The sequence below is a fragment of the Drosophila grimshawi genome, unplaced genomic scaffold, assembly GCF_018153295.1.
Source record: "Drosophila grimshawi isolate 15287-2541.00 unplaced genomic scaffold, ASM1815329v1 contig_1377, whole genome shotgun sequence".
Taxonomy (NCBI): domain Eukaryota; kingdom Metazoa; phylum Arthropoda; class Insecta; order Diptera; family Drosophilidae; genus Drosophila; species Drosophila grimshawi.
In genome coordinates, this window is record NW_025062900.1 from 14785606 (window position 1) to 14810231 (window position 24626).

Below are 24626 nucleotides of genomic sequence, written 5' to 3' on the forward strand. Positions count from 1 at the left end.
CCCAAAATGGGGGAGAGCTAGACAGAACGAGCTGAACGCAGAATGGGGTGCCCAGGCATAGAAAACTAAATGAATGACATGCCAGGGCGTCTGCAATGTCTGTCTGCCATGGGCAGGGATTCGAGGAGACTGGCAACTGGGAAACTGGGTACTGGCAACTGAGAACTGGGAACTGGGAACTGAGAACTGGGCAACTTGCGGTCCGACGCCAGCCAGAAACCGTCTGCGGCGATGACTTCAATTAATTTTCGACTTGGTTATTGTTTGCGGGTGTTAATGGTGCGCGTTATCAGAGCAGCAGCAACAGAAGGAGCAGCAGCCTGATACTGATGTTGCTGCAGTGGCACTGCAGTTGCCTTAGGCTTTCGGTTATGTGGCAGCGGCTACTGTTGACACTCCACATTGCCAACTGTCTAACATAATTGTGCAAGTGAATACTGTATAGTGTTTGGGTAGCTTTTGTTGCTCGAATTGCTAGGAGTTGCAGTCTATATTGAGTAGTCCCATTGAAGTATTTAATTTGATTGGACATAAATACTTATATAAATGCAAAGTAGGTAATTAACAATTTAATACTGACTTAATACGGATGATCATACAAGACAGTATTATAAAACAACTTGTTTGAATTAGATATATATAATAATATAGGCGTGCTTAATGCTTGACTCAAATAAAAAAAAGTTAAAATATCTCATATTTATTTGATCCACAAAAATATCTATTCAAATGGAAAACAGTAGCTCAAAATAATACAAGATATGACTATAAGAAAAAAAATTAAAAATTGTGTATAAGTGACCTGGAGTCACTGAAAACTTATTTAAATTAATATTATTACAGGATACCAATGATGAACAATTATTTCAGAATTACTGAATGAAAGAAATCAGGTGTATTTTCTATATTCTATATCTATTTAACTTGGCTTTGTCAAGATGAAATAAAGAGAAGGTTAGAAACTTCCGTCTGAAAATCCGTCTCACTAATCACATCTCATCTAAATCTCTTATCGATTAAGTTTAAGTCATTCACAATTAAACGATATCTCAACACAATCTCACCCAAGTCAAACAATTCTTAAGTTGCGCCTCATTTTTTTCCATCAACACTTTCCGATGCAATCTCCACTCACATGGCTACCAAGATACGCGTCACGACCTCTGAGATGATCTGTATGTATCTCTGTGTGTGTCTATGTGTGTGTGTCTGTATTAGTCTGACCCAATGTCCGCCTCCAATGCCTCCGTCCACGGTTCGTGTCAGTCGAAGAGCGACGTCGCTTTTCACGCATCTGTTTTTTGCTTTCGTCACATAAAAAAATTTGCATTTGACGGCAGCTACCGAAGTAACGGTGCCAGTGCCAGTGCCAGTGCCAGTGCCAGTGCCAGTGGCAACCCACAGCTAAGCAACAGTCCGACAGTAGTTGAGTTCGATGCCCCTCAGCTCCGCGCCTCCTCAGCTCTCACAGATCGCACAGAGTAGGGACTAAGCGAAGCGACCAGCTGCTGCTGCTGCTTTCATTGCAATTGCAACTACGGCGAACATGGAGCACATTAAAAGGCCGAACCATGGCCATAAAAACTATGCGACTCGCTGTGTTGCTAAAATTTTATTTCTTTTATTTGGGACTGAGCCGCCGACAACACAACAACACAAAAACAACAACAACAACAATGAGTGCGACAACAACCAGGCACATTTGCAACTTTGCTGCCACTTCCACTGTCAAGTTGGCGTAAAATTTTTCATTTCGCATATGAAAGGAAGTGTGGGCGCCAGTTTGGGCCTCCCTACCCCTGTCCCTTCTCCATAGCCTAAACAGATCCCAGGCCACAGCCGCAAAACGGCCTCAACGTTTGTCGTTTAGTTTTTTTTTTTGATTTTTTTTCTTTTTTCTTTATTTGACTTTTTTTCATTTTGCACTTTGGTTTTCTTTTTGCATTTTATTAATTGCTTGAGTGAATTCGCGTCGGCATTGCCGCCAGCCTGCAAAGTTTTCTTTGTGTTTTCTCGCTTTTGATCTTTTTTGAGACACTTAAGCATATATATACATATATACATATATACTTTGAAAATGGCGCACATGGAAACTATCATGATAGAAATTAAAAAGTGCTTTATATATGCACAAAGATTGAACTAATGTGACTGGTGCACATAAAATATGTATGCACTAAAAGTGTTAGAAATTTGACTTAAAATTTGCCTTTGCTTAATTAACAGACGTATTTTTAAGTTATTCATGTGTTTGCATAGATTATTTTGACATGTGTATTCTCAACGAACGCATGTCTCATACTGCTTGGAACCTAGAATTATTCAAAGAACATAATTGAATTTTTAAAGCAATTTAAAAATGCATAAAACGCTCAAAATCAAGCTGCAGATGCTGATCTACATTTCAACTGATTTTGCATACAAATTTAATTTACACTATCTATAATAGACACAGAATAAAATCATTTTACTCAATTTTTGCAAATTAAATTTACCTTTTGTAATGATTCGCATTGGTTTCGATCTGACCAACTTTCACTGGCTGACACAGACAACTATTACAGTGTTTGCCATAAATCTTGCAATGGTTTTTTGTTTTCCAACTTTAATTTCGATTGCTTAAAACCAGGCACGGCAATCTTCGTAGTTGTTGTTGTCATTTTTGTCGCATTTCCGACTGCCTAAAGGGCAAACATCAGACAGAGGCCGACCTCCCCTGCCTTGTCTGGCTGGGCCAGCATTTTCGTACAGTTTTTCGCGCTGTTTATATTTTTGTATTTTGACACGTTTTGGCATGTCGCTGAGCTATGTGCAGCGGTTAGGGAGAGGGAAAGGAAGAGGTGGTTTGGGTTAGGAGCTGTATGTCAGACATTTTACATAAATTTTGCCTGCTGCGCTCTGAGAAAATCGTGTCGAGGAACTGCGCAACGTTGCCAGCAACTGTGACATGACTTGCTGTCATGTGACACAAGCGCGACAGTTTGCAAGGTCACGTCACATTAATTTGCTGACAATGATGTATTTAGAAGGCACAAGGGAGGGACAAACAGTCAGTATGCATAACTGACTGAACGCCTGTCAGACATTCTTAAACCCAGTCCAATTAAGTTTGCAAAATTTCAACAATTTCTCGACAATTATGCATTTATTTATCAACTGCATTTCTTCTCTTGCATTTTCTATCTTTGCAGCATAAGATGCGCGAAATTTAAATGAAATCGCTGAATGTGTGAACACTAAATTGGAAAACGTAACAAAAGTCAAAATGCCTGCGATAAAATTACAGAAATTGAATTGCTGGCCGAGGCAACAACAACATTTGTCTATTGATTGGCCAGGAGAAATTGAAAGGCTCGAGTACAGCTGCTGGCATTCTGCAACAAATTATTTAAAAAGTTATTGCCGCATTCAGCGTCAGGGTGTTAATAACAGTAAAACTTTATGCTGGCTGACATTGACTTTGATTTTATTGAGCAGACCCAGTGGCAGTGGCACTGTCGTCGTCTCAACAGCAGTTGGCAACCCAGCGAGCTCAGCTGTGGCAGGCGTGGCAGCATTGGAAATTGGTAAGTAAACGATGAGAAGCACTGTGGAATACCAATTACATGATCGAAATTATGGAACAGAAGAATTCTGTTCATTGTGCCAAATATATATGAATACCAAATACCACACGTTTATTCAAATCTTTTATCATGAAATCGAATATGTAATGTAATCCAAAAATATAAACAACTAAATAAAAAATAAATGTTTCTAAACAATCAATATGAGATAAGAACAATGTGAAATTAAAAGCCGTCTTATTATAATAGATTTCGAGTTTCCATCAGCGTAGTTAACAAATAATAAGCAAAGATAAATATATTTAATTTTTAATATATGAAATCTATTAGGATATATTTGGCATTGTTTATAAAATATTCTTTGCATGTGAACAGCTTTTACATACAGCATGCAACTTCCACAAGGATACACAATTTAAACGTTTTAACCAAATTTCCATATTCCCACTCTTCCACCCCTGATCAATCCCACTGACAGCCGCTTTCCATTGTAGCCCTTCTCGTTGGGCCATTGAACAAAAATACCGTCTGTTCATTTCCCATGACATAAAATTTATGCATTTTTATTTCGATAACACACTCATACTTACGCACAACCACATTTCAGAGCAGCAAAAAAAGGAGAAAAAATAACTTGCTCTCGATATAAAAGGTACAAAAAGGTACCAAGCAATATTATGGAAAATATTTTATGCATATGTAACAAAGTCAATTGGAACCAAATTTGTTCCTGTACTTAATTGGAATGCTCAAAATTTCAACAATACATAGAAATTACGAAAAAAAAAGAATCGATATATATATATATAGACGACATTGTCAATAATACATCATGTATATTTTGTAATGCTTGAATAAGTTTTCCTAAAGTAGACTGCTTGAGAAAAGCGTCCTGACTCAGTTCCAGACCCTGAAAGCCAGCTACAAAAATTACATTTCTGGCAGGGCTCCTACCCTCGTTCGGCTACGCTGCTTACGATGCAACAGCTCAGTATAGTTGAGGTTTGAGGGCTGGCATTTAATTTACCACTGCACTAAATATGCAATGGTTGAGATGGGGGCAACACTGAGCCAGAGTATACAAATTTGCATTTGCATTCGGCAATCAACATGGAAATCAATCAACCGCAATGGGGAGCGTAACAAGACAGAAACTAAAACATGCCGAAGCTCAAGTGTTTCCCAATAATGCAAACCGTAACTAATAACTGTTAAGCGGGAGCAGGACCAGGAGCAGCACCAGGATCAGCACCCGCCATCTACCAGTCACGCACTCAACCACAACCAATTACAGAAATTTACGCAAAGCGCCAGGATGCGTCGACGACGTCGTCATTAATAAACATGAGCCTTGGCATATGCCAGGCCAAAAGGTGGTTAGAGCATAGACGCATACTCCTATATATGCGTATATATGTATATACATATATAAATTTATATATATTTGTATATATATATATGCAGAGCCAGGTGGTGAGATGGCCAAGCAAATCGAAGCCACAGCGGTGCTTTTGATAGATGACTGCCTGCGTCTTGGTCTTGGTCTTAAACTTGGACGCTCCTCATTACCATTGCTGATTGGCTCCATCGTGGCGGTGGCTCCCAATGCTCACGTGTGTGGTCGCGTCCATCACAGCTGGCGTAGCTTCGGTTTTGTTTCTCTCCCCAAGCTGCTGCTGCTATTGTTGTTGTCATTGTTGTTGTAGCTTTCTGTGCCATTCGTCTGCTGAGCATAACAAATTATCTTGTTGTGGGCCTCTGGCTCGTTAGCGAGCAACTTGTTTGCTCAAGCCACAGATATAACCAATTAAGGATCATCGAACTTAATATACACTTGCATATTTTGATGTACATTTGGGCTCGATCAAAAATGGACTTCAAATTGTACATAGTTTTCAACATTTATGCAAATTTATTTATTATGAAAGTTATTTACGCAAGCTTTTTGTTATTTTGTATGAGTTCATTTATTTTTACTGGAATTTTTTATAACACTTTACAAGAACTTGAAATATTATTGCTTAATTTGACAAATTGTTTTGTTCAACAGATTTATTATAGAATTTTAAGTTCTCAATGATTCAATAAAATTGCACTTTTTTAAAACACTCTTTTTGATTGACTTATTAATTTCAAGTGAATTCAAACATTGCCAGTTTGAATATTTGTTGTAAGTAGCATATATTTAAGTGAATTTTTTAAAGATACTATTGAAATATTTTTTAAAATTCCCATTTTATTTATATGTTATTATGCTTAACATTAACGCCAAGCTAAAGTAGCCAGTCGCAGAGTATAACCAGGCCAGGTCAGTAGCAGGAAATGAATGAAGCTGAATGAAAATCATGTTGTCGGTTGGTTGGTTGCTTGTTCGGATTACTTGGTCTGTTTTGCTCGATTACGAATCGGCCTGCGAGTATTTATTTAAATGCGTAAATATCTGCATGTCTGACATATTTCATTTGACCGTAGGCGCGTTGAAATGTTGCTCGAATTGCCTCGTGGCGAGCAAATAAAAATGACAACAGCATATAAACCTCATATACATACATACTATTATATAGATATATATATATATACAAATGAACATAATGTTAAAGCGTTGCCGTTGCCTTTTTAAATGATTGTATAAATTGGCATTGAAATCGAAATGCCCCTTCGAATAATGGCTTATGCATAAGAACTTGTTGTAAGCAGTGAATATTAACTGCAGTCAATGATATATTTCAATGGTTTTGCACAAGAATTTATTGACATGTACATATTTAAATCAAAAGAATACGCGAAAGTGAATGTTAATATTTTTTGCTAGAACGTAAATACTGGTCAGATTTTCCATGTTTTTTAAATATACTGAAAAAAAAAGAGATTTATACTGCTGTTTAACGTATCTAGAAGACGCCTCTATTGATTCAAGTTCATAGAGATAATCTCAGCTGGATTCTTATCATTCCAACAATTTCAATCACAATTACTTATGTCTTTATTAACAAGTTAATAAACATTGACTGGGCTGTTTTTCACTGTCGCATTTCAATCATAACCCACACACGTTCGAAGGTCTCAAACAGCTTGGTGCACTGAAAACCCTCACAGCTCACTGACTGCTTTAAGCTCTCAAAAGCAATTTCGGAATTAATTGCTTGGCCAGCCCCATGGCCCATTTACACAATATACACTTTTACTTTCTAGCCTCAGATGGGTGACTTACACTTTATAGCCACCACACTGAGCAAATCCCACACACGCCGGAGCGGAATCTCTTAAAAACCACTTTCAATACACACACACACAAGCCACACAAAAAACCTGATATGAATTGGTCTTAGATGTTGTCAGTTGTCGGTTGCCGGTTGTCTCTTGGCATCTGTGGCAGCGATTACAACGCGACGGCCTAAAACAGTGGCAAAATGCGATAAACTAAACACCAAAGCGGCAAATGCTGAAATGCATGTAATTTGCCCCACTGGCCGCTAGCTGGCAGGCAATACAAAAATATTTATGCATGTAATGTGCAGCCAACGACCGGCAACCGCGACGGTGGCAATCAAAACTAAGTGCAACACTAGGCTTAAACGGTATGAAAGGGGGTACAGGCGGAGGAATGGCCAATTAAGACTGCAGGCTGAAATGCGGCACTGGCAGTAACCAACTTGTGGCACATTTAGCGGAAACTAAAGAGAAAATATGTCTAAAAGAAAAAATAGAATATACGAGTTTTTGAATGCGTATTTTAATGAAAATCGTTGTGGTTACCCAGCAAATAAAAAAAATGTTTAAATGACTACATTTTTTGTAATAATACTCAAAATAAAATAATACCAAAACTTTGTGAAAGAAGGTAATTTATGTGAGTAACCAATTAATGTTAAGTTCTAATTGTATTTAAATACAATGTTTAAGAAAATATTTTATTAAAAGACTTATAACAAACACATGGCAATACAATTAATAATAGGATTGACTTATTCTTGGCTGTTGAGAATTGAATATGCTTTATTAAAGTTTAGGCAATTTACATATTAACTGTGAGCCTTTTTTTAATGTAATTAATGTAACGAAATAATAAACGAAACAACAGTTTCTGAATTCCAATAGCACACTCTGCATATCTCTTGTCGAATATTAATCCAATGCTTTAGGAAAACTATCAGATTGAGTTATTACCGCTAAACAGCGTTACTTCTACTTCAAGATAATAGAGCACTTCCCACTAAAGTTAAGTGCACATTTTTGATTATTTGTTTGACTACCGTGTGCCTTAAAGCCTAAAGCTTTTGGCAACTGAGCGCTAGATACCAAGAAAAAAAAATACATGACAGACTTTTGAAATACATTTTATTTTACGTATAGATTTTGCGATATAGATTTTTTGACAGCTCTCCGCAGGCCTATGGCCAAAGTTAATGTTGCTTCCAGGCTGTAGAGCTGCAGCTGCAGCTGATCTTTGAGCGGCGATAAGAAACACGAACCAACAACTGACAGGCATGGCTGTGAAAAAATTAAATAACAATTAATAGCCAAGCAGCCAGTGAAGGAGTTTTGGGGCCAGACCTGGCCCAGGCACCTACAACACCAACACCAACAACAACAACAAACGTTAAGTAAACTAGGGAACAGATTTTGCATGGTCAGTCACTCGATAAATTAAAAGGCCGTGCAAGAGCGCTGATAACTTGGCGACGATTAGGAGACAAGCACCGCAACATGGAACATGTTTTTCTTATTGTATCAATTTTTTTTTCATCTTCAATGTTTTATTTTTTCCTTTTTTTTGTTCGGGTGCGATTTATGTGTGCTGCGATAGAGCGTAAAAGTGAATGTTCGAAATGTGGTGACATGCATTTAAGATACTTTGCTTATAAATTATGTTAATTTATAGCCATATCGCGCTTGCTCTGTACAAAATGTTTTACATGTAATATGTACGTTTGTGTATCTATCGCTGTTGTTTAATGTTGCGTGTTAAATGTTTGTCACGTCCATTTCCATTTCCACAGCTCGTTTTATGTTGGGTTTTTTTTCTTTGGCTACTTACAATTAATCAGCGCATTGCCTTCGAGCCGGGCCCTTTGTGTTTATGGTTGCAACTTCCGTTGCATCCGTCAGATACGTTTTTGCTTATTGAGACCCAATTAAAACGAGTGCATAAATTGCATTATTCGAATCTTTCGCTCACTTTCAGCCCTAACGAACCATAGCCAGAAGTTTGGTGTTGTTGGGGGGAGCTGGATATTGGGGCTAGGGGATTGGGGCAGGGAGCCGATGCTCATAATCCACGCCTTGTTACTTTCGTTGTTTATGAGCGTCGGTAGCAGATACGCGTCATTGAACGCGTTTCTCGTGCGGCTTATGAGCTGTTTGCTAGCTGCTTGCTCGCTGTTTCCAAACTTATTGGCGCCTTTGAGCAGACTCGCAGCTCACACACAATGAAACCCACAAAGGAAGATACGCCAAGTCGACCATTAAATGCTCTATTAATAATCTTGATATGGTTTCTTCAATATATTCTTGACCGTATTCTGTTGTTGTATAAATGTTCTATTTGGATGTCTTTGTAACTGCAGTAAAACCAAATTAAAAATGTTAATAATACTATCACAACTCGAAAAATATTAAAAATAAATATCTATTAACAAATGATTGTATTTTTATTTAATGCCAATCTGACTGTCCCAATAGTTGTTCAAGATAAATAAAAGACACAAATATTCATTATTACCCAGCTTCTGTATCATCATAAGCAATTCTCACAGTTCCACACTAATAAAGACTTTGCATATCTCATTCTCTCAATGAACCATATAGCAAATTAGCATCACATTTCCCCTTTCTCGTGCTCGCAAGTGTATTTAAAATGTTTGCTTATAATTTGCCATGGATTACGCCTGCAGAGATGCGATTTTACGACCGAACCAATCTTGTAACTCCAACAGAGCCGCGCAACCACTTGTGCCTTTGCTTTGGTTTGCATTGAACTGTGAAATTTGTGCAATTTTCAATTTCATAAAGTTGTGCGGTGTTTGTTTGTGTTGTTTTACGCCCGTTCCCGAATGAACTTTGAATTATGATTATCGCAAAAGCACACACACATACACAGACACACACACACACACCCAATACTCACACACATTCAGTGGTGGCAAGCTTGGACGCGCTGCAGCGGACATACCCGGCCACGCACTCAAGTGCAGTTAATTAAATTTTGTGCAATTTATTTTGCGCAAAACTTTACCGTGAACAACAACAACAACAACAACAACAACTACAACAGCAACTGTTGTTTGCGCCGTGCGTTGTTTACTTTTCACTTTGTAGTTTTGCATTTTGCCGTCAGAGTTTTGCAAAATAGTTTTCTACGTGCCCCATCTCCAGAGGGAAGCTCAAAGTTGAGGAAGCTCCGCATTCACTCGATGAATTCTATGATATAAAATGCATTGTTTATGCAGTAAATAAAGCGTTTCTCCATTTCCAGCATATTGCCATTGATTTGGCATAGTTTCCACATCTTTGAAATCATCACTTTTGCGTAGAGGGGCGGGGAACTTCTTCTGTCATAATTGATTGCCCGCACACAACTATATTGAAAAGTCTAGACAACTACGAGAACATCGATCAATCGGCGAGAAAAGCAACAGTTCTCCGCACATAGTTTTTCTTCAACTTAGTCTCAATAATTAAAAATAATTTATGAGCCGCAATATGTCAGGGTGTAATGTAAATATTACAAACTGTTCTGGTTGTTGTGGCCTCTCTTGGTAGGCGTTCCTTGGCGGCTCTCGTGAATGATTGCAACAATTTACGGGCACTGACAAAGTTTTGCTGTGTGTAGATAATTAAGCAATTGCGTTTTGGCTAAATGAGTTTACAGTGTACCGTGCTAATGGGCTGGGTAAAAAACAAAATATTTTCAAGGACTAGCGGGCACATAAGTACTTTCAGTGTTCATATGTACAAACGGAGATGTGCTTGATAAGTTCTGGAAACCACAAGTAATAGAATAGATGATACTAAAATGAATAATAAGGAATAATATCATTTGGAGTGGAAAACTAAATGCTTGAAAGGCCTCTGAACAATCTATCCTTTTTCGTAGGAATAAAATTTCAAAAAAAACCGAAACCATAATAAAGTAAAATACCTAAATTCGAAATAGATAAAAACTTCTCTCCCTTGGCTTAAGATTTCTTGTTAAATTAAATTCAAATTTTCATTTAATTTTTTAGTAACGATTGTTACTGATAGCTGCAGTTGCTCACGAAATCTGTCCACTTTATAAGCGAGAAACTTCATGGACAACCCAACCTTTGGAACCACTTGGAAACTGGCAGCACGAAGTGAAAGACCAAGACCTGGACTCAAATGGGACAAAGACACGACGAAAGGCTAAGAGACGGTGCCTTACATCGTTGCAAGTAAAATGAAACTACAACAGCGAGATGTAAAAGTATCTATAACTGCAGATGGTGCGATAGGGTTGTCAAGTGGGTATGCGAGCAGCAAAGCTCACTTGGCTGCTCACCAAGTGCTTGGGGAATAGTCGTCTCCCAGTTTGACCTTTGTCTAGTTTCCTGCTTTTGGCTCAGCTGGCTTTGACTTATGGTGCTTAAGCGTTGACTGATTGCATCTAATTATTCACTGAATGATAATATTGTTGATATTTTTCTGTGTGCCTGGCCGGAGCAACAGCCAGCTAGTTGATGATGCTGATGACGGCGTCTCAACGACCTATTCATGACCCTTTCGCTGTCTCTTGGGGGCCGCTGTCCGCTTGAGTGGAATTTCATTTGAAGCGTCAGCTGCTGTTGCTGTTGCTGTTGATGTTGCTGTTGTTCCATTCGACAAGTGGAGGAGCCCAAAATGATAATTGCGCTTTTCATGCATTCTCTCAGATTCAGATTGATGGCAAATGGAAATTGAGTCTGCCGATTGTATCTTCTTCTTCTTCTTCTCCTTCTCCTTCTTCTGCTTCCACCTTCTTTCGGCACGCCTTTTGGGCACTTATTTGATTTTGCTTTGTTTCTGATTTAATTAATTTATGCGCTCGCCTGACAGGTGAGAAACTGTGCTGCATAGCATTTTTGATTTGTTTTAATTTGATTTCTGAATTAAGCTTTTTTTCTATAACCCAAAAGCATACAAATATGCGTATTTTGTATAATATTTCCACATATTTCATTTTAATTGGGTGCCATTTTTCAAGTGTCAGTCAGCCAGATATGGGAGGCATGTTGGCGTGGAAATTGTAACCTTGCTTGTTATGCAGCTCGCTGCAGGCATCGCATCACATAATTAATTAACATACATAATTAGAGAGAGAGAACACTAAATTAATGGAGCTGCTGCCATTGCTCAACCACATCTAACTGATATTCAAAATTAATATAATTTTTCAGGCACCTGCAAACAGGCTTTGGGCATGGAATCCGGGGCCATTGCGGACTTTCAAATTACGGCCAGTTCAGCACATGATATGGGCAATGTGGGCCCACAACATGCCAGGTAAATGTAATATAAAATAAAACCACATATAATAATTGAAAACCATATTTAAGGGGTATAAGGGTTGTCCGATTGCAAAGGGTTTCTAAGTTAATTTTGAAAAATAAAACTAAAATTTTAAAATATCAACAATTTATAAACATTTGCATAGATATATCATAAAATATATGTAAATTTAAATAGCTCTCATCAATTTGTATTTGGTATTCGAAAGTATTCGATTTCATGAAATGGATGGAATTATTCAGAGCGAAAACTTAATATATTGATGCCATAGCAATATCACAATTTTAATCTGTGAGTGAAACGCAAAAGGGATTTCAATTACGACAGACAAGAAAATGACTTTGCGAAACGCTTATTCTTGCCCGAAGGCAAAACAATATTTAAGTTAGAAACCAACACGAGAATAACAGCAACAACAACAAACGTGTTATTTATGTAAACTCGAAATGATAAACAAGAAACATGCATTAAAATCTGCCACATAAAAACGGTTACATTGACGTGCGGCAAGCGGATACGTTGGCAGGGGCGGCGGGCGTGTTGCCAAATGGCAAGTGAGGAATATTTCTGTATCCTGTGTACATGGAAATTATTATGAATTATTTTATGGCGTGTTTAAATGCCTTTATGTCATTTCTGCCAAAAACAAGGCAAACACACAAATGACATAAATTTAAATAAGCACACAAAGACACACACAGACACACACACACACACCCACGAACATACTTATGTAAATGAAGGAGAATAATGATACAACTTATGAGCGCTTTATATTATGCTGACATTTATTTGCCTGCTGTGAAGTTGGCCAAAAGCATTTACTGATTTATCTTCTTGCCACACATGACAAATTCGCGCTCGCTAAAATAAAAAGAAACTCTCGGGGTAATTATTTAGAATGTCCAAGCGCTGACCCCGAGCTCTGAGATCATGAATACATAATGCATAATGTTGTTGTGCCCGTAATAAACCCGCACCGCACATAAGAATAAACAATTTTATGACGCACTAAAATCATTTGCACAATGTGCAAACAAAACAAACAACTTTGGATGGACACCAAGTAATGAAAACCCAAACAAGCCCACAAAATGTCAAATAAAATAACTTACCAAGTTTCTCCCTGCCGGAAAGAAAACAACCTATAAAAGGGAACTTTTTAACAGTGTCCATAGAAAACTATGTTTGTAGATCGAAAGTTTGGGCTCTTACTGCTATATGGATGACATTTAAATGGAATAGACATTATTAATTTTTATAATACAAACATATATCAATATAATGTGTATTTGATAGAGTAATCGTTATGAGACAAACATAAATTATAATTTTATGAACACATATAATTTGATAAATATCAAACTTACATTATACAAATGAAAATAATATATTTGTATATGCTGGAAATACAGACATAAATGGAATAAGATAATAGTAATCATCACAAACTAATTTAACCTACAAATGAGAAGATTACATATCATTTTGCATCAGGACTTATTCAGTAATATATATAACATATAGAAGTATAATACTTACAATAAGTATCCCATGCTTAGCAACCAAATTTAAAATGAGAATATATCTGATAAACCAACATTATTGGCCGATATAATGCCATCTTTCAACACCCCCTTAAAGTAGCCAGCAGATCATTATAAATGAAGCATGCATAGCTGCATGCTCCATAAAACAAGTTTGCCCCGCTGAATGCCATCACATATCAATGAAGCCAAAGGTCAGTCAGTAATGGGGAGAATCCAGAGACAAACAAGACAAAATGTAAGCAAAGCTACAAATGCGACATAACCAAAACACCAGAGCAACAACATGCATATATGAGTGAAGTAACAAAAATATTGATTATAATGTCAATGTCGTCTAGAGGGGGAACGAAGGGAGCTTTCAGAATTAAAGGGGGGCTGTAAAAGTGGAACAGCAGGCGAGTCGAGCCGAGGCAAAGCGCATAAAAATAAAAGAAAAGCAATAAAATTATGCAAAGTCAACAGAAAAACGACCAGCGACAGGCGACGACGACGACGACGACGACGATGACGCTGCCAACAACATTGAGAAAGTGGATAAGGATGAGAATAAGGATGAGAAGGACGGTGACGCTGACGGAGACGGTGCCCTGGTACGTGTTGACTACGAGGCTCCAGCTGTATCCATGAGAGATACAGAAAGCCAGAGAGAGGGAAAGGGGGCGCGCAGGAGGTAGATACAGAGGGTCTACGGTGCGCTAACAAATGTTTGGTAGTAAAAATGTCACACATGGCGTTTTGCATGTGGCGCCCCCTGCAAAACAGAAACCAGCGAGAGAGAGAGAGAAAGACAGCGGGGGAAGAAACGTAGCTGACTCCGGGAATGTGCGTGCCCAGGCCTAATGATGCCCGCTGCGGGAGAGGGGCAGGCGAGTAGGGGGGTAGCGGGCAGTTTTACGTTAAACATGCGCCAAAGTCATATGAATTTTTATTACAAATGAAAAGGTTGCCACGGCAGCCAGCGAGAGAGGGAGAGAGAGAGAGGGAGAGAGAAAAGAAGAAAAACACTCAACGTATGATAAATGAAAGCGCGCTGCTTATTGAAGGGTTAAAGCAACAATGTCTAGTGCTTTTGAGAGCCAAGTTGTAAGATTTACGGCCTGCATTTGGCCCACTTAGCCGCAAGGATACAGCAAGGCAACTCTTATTATTAGCGTAGCCTAGTTTTCAACACCCAAATAAGAAAATACTATAAAAAAAGAAAGAAACAAAAGGCGGGCACACTGCAAATGATGCCATTGAAGCATTCTTTATGAGCCTTACGTGACCAGAAACTCTTTGCCTATTTTAAGTTGTGTAGCATTCTCAGGTGATTCGAGCTAATAAACTTTAGCTGCATAGTTTTTCACTTTGCGCGCGCGCCTCGCAAAAATGGCATTGAAGAAAATTGACTTTATTTGCCTGTGCAGAGTGGGGAGAAAATTCATTGTGTGTGTGTGTGTGTGTGTGTTTTTCGGGCTGGGAAAATGACAATGTGAGCGCCGCGTGTCAGCAAACATGAAAAGTCCATATTCATGCGTGAATTTTGATGGATGTCGCCTAATGAAAATATGCGACGGTTACCTCCCTCCCTCTCCCTCTCTCTCTCGCCCACATATGTATCCTTTTTCTCTCTTTTTCACGCTCGGGAGAGCTTTGGGTCGTATGTGTTTGGCATAAATTGTTGACAGTTGAGTTATTTTTGACAGTCGGCTGGTGGGACTCCATCTTCCTCTCTCTCACTCTCTCTCACTCTCTCTCTCTCGCTGTTGCTGCATTTATTCGCTCTCTCTTTCTGTATACGCTTGACTCACGTTTGGGTTGCCTAAATGTAGGCTGCTCATAAATTTGTTTCGTTACTTTTGATGTTTTGGCTGTTGTGGCAGTTGCCTTGATAATTGAAGCAATTTAAGAAATAGTCCAGCGAAGCACCAATACGCTCATATTCGCTGAAATATTGTTGGAAGAGGTTGGCATGTTAGGAAACTGTGTCAAAAATTATGAATAGTACAGTCTAACGAAAGTTATCGTGAGAGTTGCAAACTAACATAAGGCCTTAAGAAGTGGGTTAAAATCTACATATTAGATATGTATAAATTATACTTAGTATTTAGAAAATTTTAAATATGTCTCTTAAATGTAAGTTTAAATCAAAAGTTAAATCGATGGCTTATTTGCCTTGCTTTTTTCAGTTTACATAAAAGAATTGGAGAACTTGCCAACGTTGAGTTTTTTTTATGTTGAAATGAGATATGCGATAAATATCTTAAGTCCTTTTATTTCCTTTTGGGAGCTTAGATAGATTTCATGCATTTGCTCTGCGGATTATCGTTCCTTGAACTCAAAACTAGAAAAATGACTTCCGCTGTCGCTCTGTTGATTATAACCAGGCAGCATTCAAGCGGCACTGATTAATAAAGTTAAATGACTTATAAGTCCATTAAGCAAACTTCTTCATTCTTGCGTAAAGTAAAAATGCCAAAGAAATTAGCGAACCAAGGCAAAGAAAGCAGGAAAACAGAAAAAAAAAAAAACAACAGAACCGAAAAACTTTTCACGTCTGCAGCTGATGGAAAGAAATACTTACACATAACATAACAAACGAGGAACCGAGAACGGGAAACAATTGCAAACATTTTCCAATACACAGCCAAAGAGCAGCTGAACCATCGAGCTGGCAAAAACAAACAAAATAAGAAAAGAGGAAAAAGAAAAGCATAAAGTGAACTACGTAAAATCTTATGGCAGCTTAGCATGCAATAAGCAGAAATCAATTGACCCATTTGGTTTATGTACTGGAAACAACGGGGCGGGGGCGGGGCGGGAGCGACCCCAACCAACCAAAAAATGTCATCACATGGCGAATGCAAAAGGCGAATGTCTGATTCGTATTGTTTTCGCATTATATTGACAGCATCGAATCAAAATCAACGCAGTTTCAATTGAAGTTATCCTCGCTGTGTGGCAATGGGAACCGAAAGCTGCACTTTATATGCCCCAACGCACAAAACCACAAAGAACAACTTTTGTGCACGAAAACTTACAACGTTTTGCAATCAATGAAACTTCGATTGTGGTGTTAAGGAGTGGCGAAGAATGGCAAGGGTCAAGACTCTTGCGTTATGGGGTAAAGTCAAAGTCAATGTGAATGCGAACAAATGTCAATGTCGACCCCAGATTATTTCTCTCTCGTATTCCCATTCTCTCTCTCTCTCTCTCTCTCTCTCTCTCTGGGCAGACCACGGTGCGTATGACGCTAATTCGCAATCATTTTCGATTGTTAGAAAGTCTAGTTGCAAAGTGACAAATTATTGTTTGAATTCCTCCATACAATGCATAAAATAATCAACATAAGAATTTGTTCATGGTCAGAAAGTTGAGAAAAATTGTATTCCATTGCTCTGCGTAACTAAGAACAAATATTAATTACATTATTTTAAAGAAATTGAATGCATTACAATGAACACACTCAATTTTAATTGCAATGCAGTGTAAGTGGCACTAGACAGATATTATTTTGTGTATATAATACGAGAACATGGTCTAATTATGCTGAAATGAGAATTCCGTATTTAATGGTATGCTTATAATTTTCTGTACAATGAAACTATTTCTCATTTACTCCATAATTGTGGATCTGACAGTGCAAACAGCTGATTTACTTCACTCCCCTGCAGCCACTGTTCCTGTCAGTCATTTGTAAATTGTAAATAAAATACTTTTGGGATTCTCCAGCTACAAGCACTGAAATATTCCAGTTGTTCTGAGGTTCAGTTCAGCTTGCTGTTAATTACGAATATCGTTATAATACATAGATATTCCGTATAATACATAATTGTTAAGCCAAAAACAGGCGCCATTGTTAGTTACGGGCATGTACTTTGTTACATGTAAGCTGGATATGTTTGCCACAAATTGGAAACAGCTTTGAGTTTGCATTTCACATTACGAACATTTTGCACTTCGGGGGCGAAGCTGTTGCCAGCAGATTCCCCACCGTTCCGCTTCATCCCTTAATTGCCGCCCTAGACGCTGCATTTGCTTGTGTTAAAGTCAGCGTCGTTGCCACACCACATTATGGTACAACAACCACAACATTGATAACATAAGTGTTCAGGGGGAAGAGTGCCCGACTAGGAGATGCCTTCAACATAGCCCTGAGCTCTTGTGCTTTTGTTACCCTTAACATCAAACAGGTGAAGTGTTTGGTATCTATAAGAACTTCCACATTACATCTCGGACTTGTAACTAATATACCTATTAAAAAACTGCTCAAAAAATCCCGCAGAGAGATACATTTTTGTATATCGGCAAATTATATTATTCTGCCTTTTAAATTTTTTTTTTTATTATTTATTTTTAAGTTTCACACTTTTAAAATTCGAAAAGAAATTAAAAAGAAAATAGGACAGACCTTTAACTATGACATTCAAATCCACCCATTTTGTTTGCGAGCAGGGTATAACAACAACTGACATCCTGTGCTTTTTGGCTCCAATTCAGCTCCATTGTTGCTCACACTTTTTGGGTTTTGTCTGCGGCTGTCGCTCACTTAATCGTTGCCTGTCTGTCCGATTGTCTGTCTGTCTGTCTATCTGCCGCTCTGTCTGTCTGCCTGTCTCTGGCATTGATTTTCAACTTTTAGGCGAACGGCACGTCACGCGGCCGGAATAGAGGCACGGTTACGGGCACTGATTACGGCAGCCAGCTGCCAGTTGTTGGCCACTGGAGCAATTGTTGTTAACGCGTTTTCCATTTTATTGCATTAATGTTTGATTTGGTTTTGTGCCTCATCCACACACACCGCTTAATGTTGGCCCGATTGAATTGATTGCTGTGTGTATCCGTATCTTATTCTGTGGCCGTATCGGTATCTTTGTGTGTGTGTGAGTGTGTGTGTTGTTCTTTTCTTTCGGTGCTAGTTCTTTGGCACTTGTGTGCTCTGAAATTCGATTTCATTGCCAGTTTCGTCTCTGGCTTCGTTACGCTTCATCTGTCAGCAGCATTCCCCTCTCTAGCCCCTCTGTCGCTCTCTCGCTCTCGCTCTCTCGCTCTCTCTGTCTCGCTCTTAACGTCCTTCACATGCTGCGTAATGTGTTAATGTGCTTTTTATGTTACAAATGAGTCAATTTTTATGATTTAATGTTACCCAGCGCCATCGTCCAATTCCAATTTTGATAACGGTTTGGCATTTTTCTCACATTGATTACCCCAAATATGGTGGACGGGACGAGCCGACGAAAAGCATAAATTTGCTTGCTTATTGAATTATTTATAACATTTTATTGAATTTCTTCATTGCCACGCATTATTTCTCTCAACTTTGGCATTGATTTGGGTTACAGGCCTCAACAATTTATAGGCTTATTGCAACTTAAAACCGTTTTCCACTTTGCCCCACTTAATTGAAGTAACATTTTTTTTTGCAAAAAACAAAAATGTTGCTCGCTTTGAGCAACCAAAGTCACGGCAGGCATATCCAAGGCAACGGACTTCGGCTGAGAAAATTCTTTGGCATGACAGGGGGGCGAAAACATGTTTTATTAATTTCATTTATTAAAAATACACACCGTAGGTTATCTTCATTAGATTTTGTCAAGCTGCGTCGTCGTGCTGCTTGGAATGCCGACGCTCATACACTTAGGCAAACAAATACTTGCAGCTTGGGCGTGTACCGGAAAATTCCAAGAAAATAACGGCGTCAACGCAAGTGCTGCAAAAGGTGTGAGCTGAGGAGCTGTTATAGCCAGATGGAAGGTACAAGTTATAAAGCAGTTGTAGCTATGCCAGCACTTTAAGCAAAAATTTACGAAATCTATGAAAATGTTTTGTATATAGCTTCAATGTGCCAAGATCTTGAAGCTCTATCTTTTTCACTAACTATCTTTCTATCAATTTAATTCAAGTATTTAGTAATATTTAATATTATTATTACATTACATTTCCCATTCGTTTCGCTTAAAAATACCAATAACAAATTCAGGCCTTGTAATAATAACAAAGTTCAACTTGTGTGTCTGCCTTTCTCCTGATCAGAGTTTGCACATAAATAGCAATGCGAGAGATCTATGCAGCAGTGCTCTAGAGACAAACTATACCCTCGAAACGTCAACACAATTAAGACGCTTTCAGGCAGCAAATTGTGTGGCACGCATGCGTAACCAGCAGTAGCAGCAACAGCAGCAGCAGCAGCAGTAAGTCTGGGAGCCGCATTGACAGTGCCAGTTAAATTTAAATACACCGAGTAAATACCGTGGAACTGTTTGCTGCGGTAATTGAAAGACAAACACAACGCATCGCCGACAAGTGGCCAGAAGACCAGCAGACTAGAAGACCAGAAGACTGCGCATGTGTAACCGACAACAATGCGACCGAGACGACCCGGGACATCTCAATCGAGTGCGCAGGTCTGAGACCCCGAGACTATTTGCCTACGAATAGCTATGGCACATTGTGACTTGCCTATTTGCTCAAAACGTTTTCACTCCGACAACTGCAACTGCAACTTTGAAAAGAGAAAAACAACTGAAAAAAAAAAAAAACAAAAACAGTTACAGCTTCTTGTCTATTTGTATTTGATCAAGAGTGACGCTTGTTGGGTTGGGCTTAGCTACATCTACCTACATATTTGGTCAGCTGTTGGGGTGTTCAGTAGATTAAATACCACGGTAAGTGTAAAGTAAGATTAGTAAAAGGCACACGAATATGCAATAGTTGATAACATGCTTGAATCGGCAGCTTGGAAGCCGGAAGGCTTATCAAGGTTAAGTCAATCTTTTTAACACAGTGAAGAGCATTGTTTCGGAAAAGAGAAACTGAGATTTTGGGAGCGATCTGAGAATATGTTCTCAGAGTGAATCAAAAACAGCACCAAAAACAACTATAAGGACATTAAGCTTGACAGTTTGAGTCACATTGTGGTGTCATTCGGTTGACTAAAATACTTCCATCACTTTGGCTGTCGCCTTTTTGAATATATGACAAACCATTAAGACAAAAGTCAGGCGCGACCTCAAAGGAGGGTGGTGCTTCTGCAGTGGGGGGAACGGAATTGCGCTTGGCACGTACCATAAAAGATGACTTTGTCACAGTTATTGCGACCTGGCAATAATAACTCGAGAAAGCTGCACAAAAAAAAAAAAACAACAAATATGACAGACCGCAGCAAAAGAAAAAGTGCTGGCAAAGAAAACCTAAGACCGACTTGCAACTAGCGAATAAGAAAAACAGCTGCCAAAAGAAAAGTAAATGGAAAATGGAAAATGACATGCGGAGGACTTGGTGGGTTCGTTTTGCCAACAGGCCGCAAAAATATAAAAGCATGCAATCCAAATGCCGGCAACACTTTACAGAAGACAAGCAGACAACAAGACAGCATTAGAAAGATGGTGGAGGGTGGAGGGCGGTGGGTAGCAAAATGTAAAGAAAATGTAGGAAAACTGCAAAAGAGTTTTGCATTTTGTGTGCCATTGTGTCAAGTGGAAATTGCACGGAGACGACGATGGCAAAAACCTAGAAAACTGGCAAACACGCCGGAGCGATGACAACGGAAAAGATGACAATAAAAATGGTGGCTAAGGCTTAAGCGAACTCAAGGCAACAATAACAACAGTAGCGGCAGCAAAAGCAGCACCAACGTCAACGGTTTAAAGTTCACTGGAAAATATGAAAAGCAAAATGGCGACAGCAGCTTCTGAGACGTGCAAGCTGGCGGCCATTAGCGTTTTATGGCACAACCCAACAAATCGATAAAAACACACACACACATGTCTTTCTTGTTCTTGTTGTTAGTGTTGTTATTGTTGTTGTTGTTGTTGCTGTTGTCGTTCCTGTTGTCCGTTCGCTTCATATGCAATTTGCCCTGTACAAGGGTTAACGCCAGCCTCAGTCTCAGTCTCAGTCACTGAGTAAGAGTTAGCCTTTTTTTCCTTACTGTAATCATAAAAGCATAACACAAAAGCCATTATGCAATATGCCCGGCACAGGCAAAGGCCACAGGATATGACTAAAGCAGGCTCTTATGTGGGTTAGACGTGAATTAGACGTGAGAGAGAAAGAGATAGCTCAACAGAGACAACAAGAAGAGAGAGAAACTGCTAGAAAAGAAACGTGTTAGCTTTACCACATGCACTTTTAAAGCCAAGCCGGTGAACCGTGGAAAAAGGTATGCAGATTCAGTTTACTTATTGCAGTAAACTACAAATGTATGTATATCTACATGAAAGTCTTTTGAAGAGCCAATCACATATTTCTGAATATATCTAGAATAGATTGTAGTAGACGGTCTTTGCAATCACATTTTTTTAGCTTTCGTATTATTGTTTTCAATTTCCCACACATGAATATACTTAGAATATAATACAATGGTATATAAATATGTATCCAAATACTCTGCCATTTCTTACCTAACCCACAAGCTGCACTTTAAAATACAAATTCGATGGTAATTCACTGATATTCTTAAAATTAAAGGCGACTTTGAAAGTGTTTTTGCATGAATAAATTTAAGACCATACCCAAATTCTCACAACAATATTTTGTTGTCTTTTTATAAGATTTTGAAAAATTTGAAGCAAGTCAAAGATGATAAGAAAAAAGTTCTGTTTCCCTTCCACAAGTATTTCCTAATGTTTCACACTTTTATATTACGTGTCTTCTTCTACCAACTGACATTCACTTAAGCCTCAATGTCAATCTATTTAGGTGCCATAATTATTTGCAGACAGTGTGCTTAGGTACGTGGCAACAGCCAATTAAAGACATCTGACGACCATTTTGAGGCTAAAAATTAATTTGTTAAAGGATTGCTTGGCAGTACTGGCTTACGGCTTGCCACCACAGCGAGCGTCAAACTCTTCAAGCTTAGTAAAATATTTTGGTAAGGGTGCCAAAAAAAAAAAAATAAATTTAATTAAAAACTCGGTGAACTGAGGCTGCTGCTGTTGTCGCTGTCAGGCGCTAGGAGGCGCTGCTGTGTTCTGAGCCATAGAAACAAAAGAAGCAGAATTGTTCTGCTATGGTGGGATAGAGAGGGGAAAGGGTTTCCTTTACAAACGTCGACGTCGACGTCTTTATGACAATCGTAAAAAATAATTTTTAGTAGCTTACAAGCCGTTGGCAGGAGGCAGTAGAGCCCGCTGCCTTGGCATTTTAATTGCATCAAGTGCCATTAAAAACGTTGAAAGAAAAATTGGAAATTAAATGAAAAATAAATATGTATGTGTGGGAGAGGGAAATGCGAGTCAGATAGAGATAAGCTGAAGAAGGGGCAATCCTTGAGCATCATACACACTCACACACACACAATAAATTGAAAATGTAAATATTTGGCCGTCACCTGTGTTTTTCTTACACTTCTCACAATTTGCACACATGCAATAAGATTGTGACGGAATGCTAAGAACTAAAGAGAGAGGTAGAGAGAGAGAGAGAGAGAGAGAGAGAGAGGGTTTAGGGGGTGGCAACACTTCTGCTGTGCTACTTATTAGACAACCCTCAGCATGTTGGGGTATACTCTAACATATGTGGCTGTATATACTAGAAATGGTAAGCCGCTTAAGTTTTGTCTCGGACCCCCACAAGGCAAAAGTTAAGTTGCCCAACCAAACGAGCTTCATTCAGTGCAAATCAGCTTAACTTTTTACTCCATAAACTGTAGCATATTTTCAAGCCTTTCTTATGTGTGTGTGTGTGTGGGTATCCTTAAAGACTGGCCTCAGCTCCACCCCAGCACCAAAACAGAAATCTAGACAACCTCATTAAAAATAGGAAAACAGCCAGCAAGCAAGCTGCAAACGAAACTTAATAAAGACTCTGCTTCATATGCATAGACCCACAAAAAAGGATATCCAAATTCAAAGGCTAAAGAAGAAGAAAAAAATTGGAGAAATATACAACACATATCAGCCTAGGGGCAACAAAAAAAAGGGTTGCCTTAGTCTGTTAAGGCTTGCATTGTGCTTAGCACAACAAACCAATTGGGCACCTAAGCTACAGGGTACTTCCTCTATGGCTGAAATATATGCAAATTCGATTTTGCATAGAGCAAAGCGCACAATAAATATGCCAAAAGGACTAGAAGAGCATTGTATAAAAGTATTTTAATAAATAATGGACCCGAATGTTGAGCAAATTAGCAAGCTGTACCTCTACACCGGAACAGAACATTTACGAACCTTGAGAATATATAAAAATCTTTGTTTGAAAATGCTTTTGTAGAAAATTGATGTGACTTAGGCTTAAAGACAACGGCTCTGAAATCAATTTAATTTATTATTAAATACTTGTAATTATATTTGAGAAAAGCTTAAATTGCCTTAAATCGTACATGAATATTTATCTTTCACAACAAAATTCAGTATAATTAATATTAAGATTCTTGAAGAAATGTAAATGTATTTTACTTGCTTTTTGTGTCACTATTACACTCAATTAGATTATACCTAATAAGCTGCTAAATATGTTATCTGAACTTAAAAGTTGTCCACACTTTTCAAGTATTAACAAAATTTGCCAACAAATTTAGAAGGACACCAGGTGTTTGCAATTTCACCCACCGCAGATCCAATGCACCACAATTACATGCGTAGCATATGACGCCGCCATCAAGCCACATGTCCATGCATATATTTTCATAATTATCTAAATAAATGTTTGTAAGGCCACAACACAACACACAAGTGAAAGCGACATGAATTTATATTAAAAACAGAGGAAAATTCTACCAGAAAGCGGGACCCAGTAGCCCACAAATGTATCTGTGAGATACTTATGTGCGTGTGTTTGTGTTCTTGTATCTGTTGGTTGACTCTAATTTCAGCCCCGTTTGCAACCATTCCATGCTGGAGAGCATAAAATAACACAAGACCTAGTTAGAGTTGCCTGCAAACCAATTTGTGCCTTGTATGTGCGTGTGAGCAAGTGTGAGTGTGTATGTTCAAATGCAACATTATGGCCACTTAGTTGTGTTGGTTTCGTGGTTTCTGGCACCTTGCATCGTTATGTGTGTGTGTGTGTGTGTGTGTGG

The 24626-nt window shown here is 38.6% G+C and overlaps 1 protein-coding gene across 1 annotated transcript in view; it reads left to right on the forward strand.

Moving 5' to 3' along the window:
- The window catches only part of LOC6562682 (discoidin domain-containing receptor 2), a 121927-nt gene that overhangs the window by 29244 nt on the left and 68057 nt on the right, over positions 1-24626 (forward strand). Inside the window, exons 2-3 of the mRNA XM_001988094.3 lie at positions 3192-3566; positions 11963-12068. Coding sequence (XP_001988130.2) covers positions 3266-3566; positions 11963-12068 — 407 coding nt within the window. The 5' untranslated portion in view covers positions 3192-3265. The remainder of the gene's footprint in view (positions 1-3191; positions 3567-11962; positions 12069-24626) is intronic.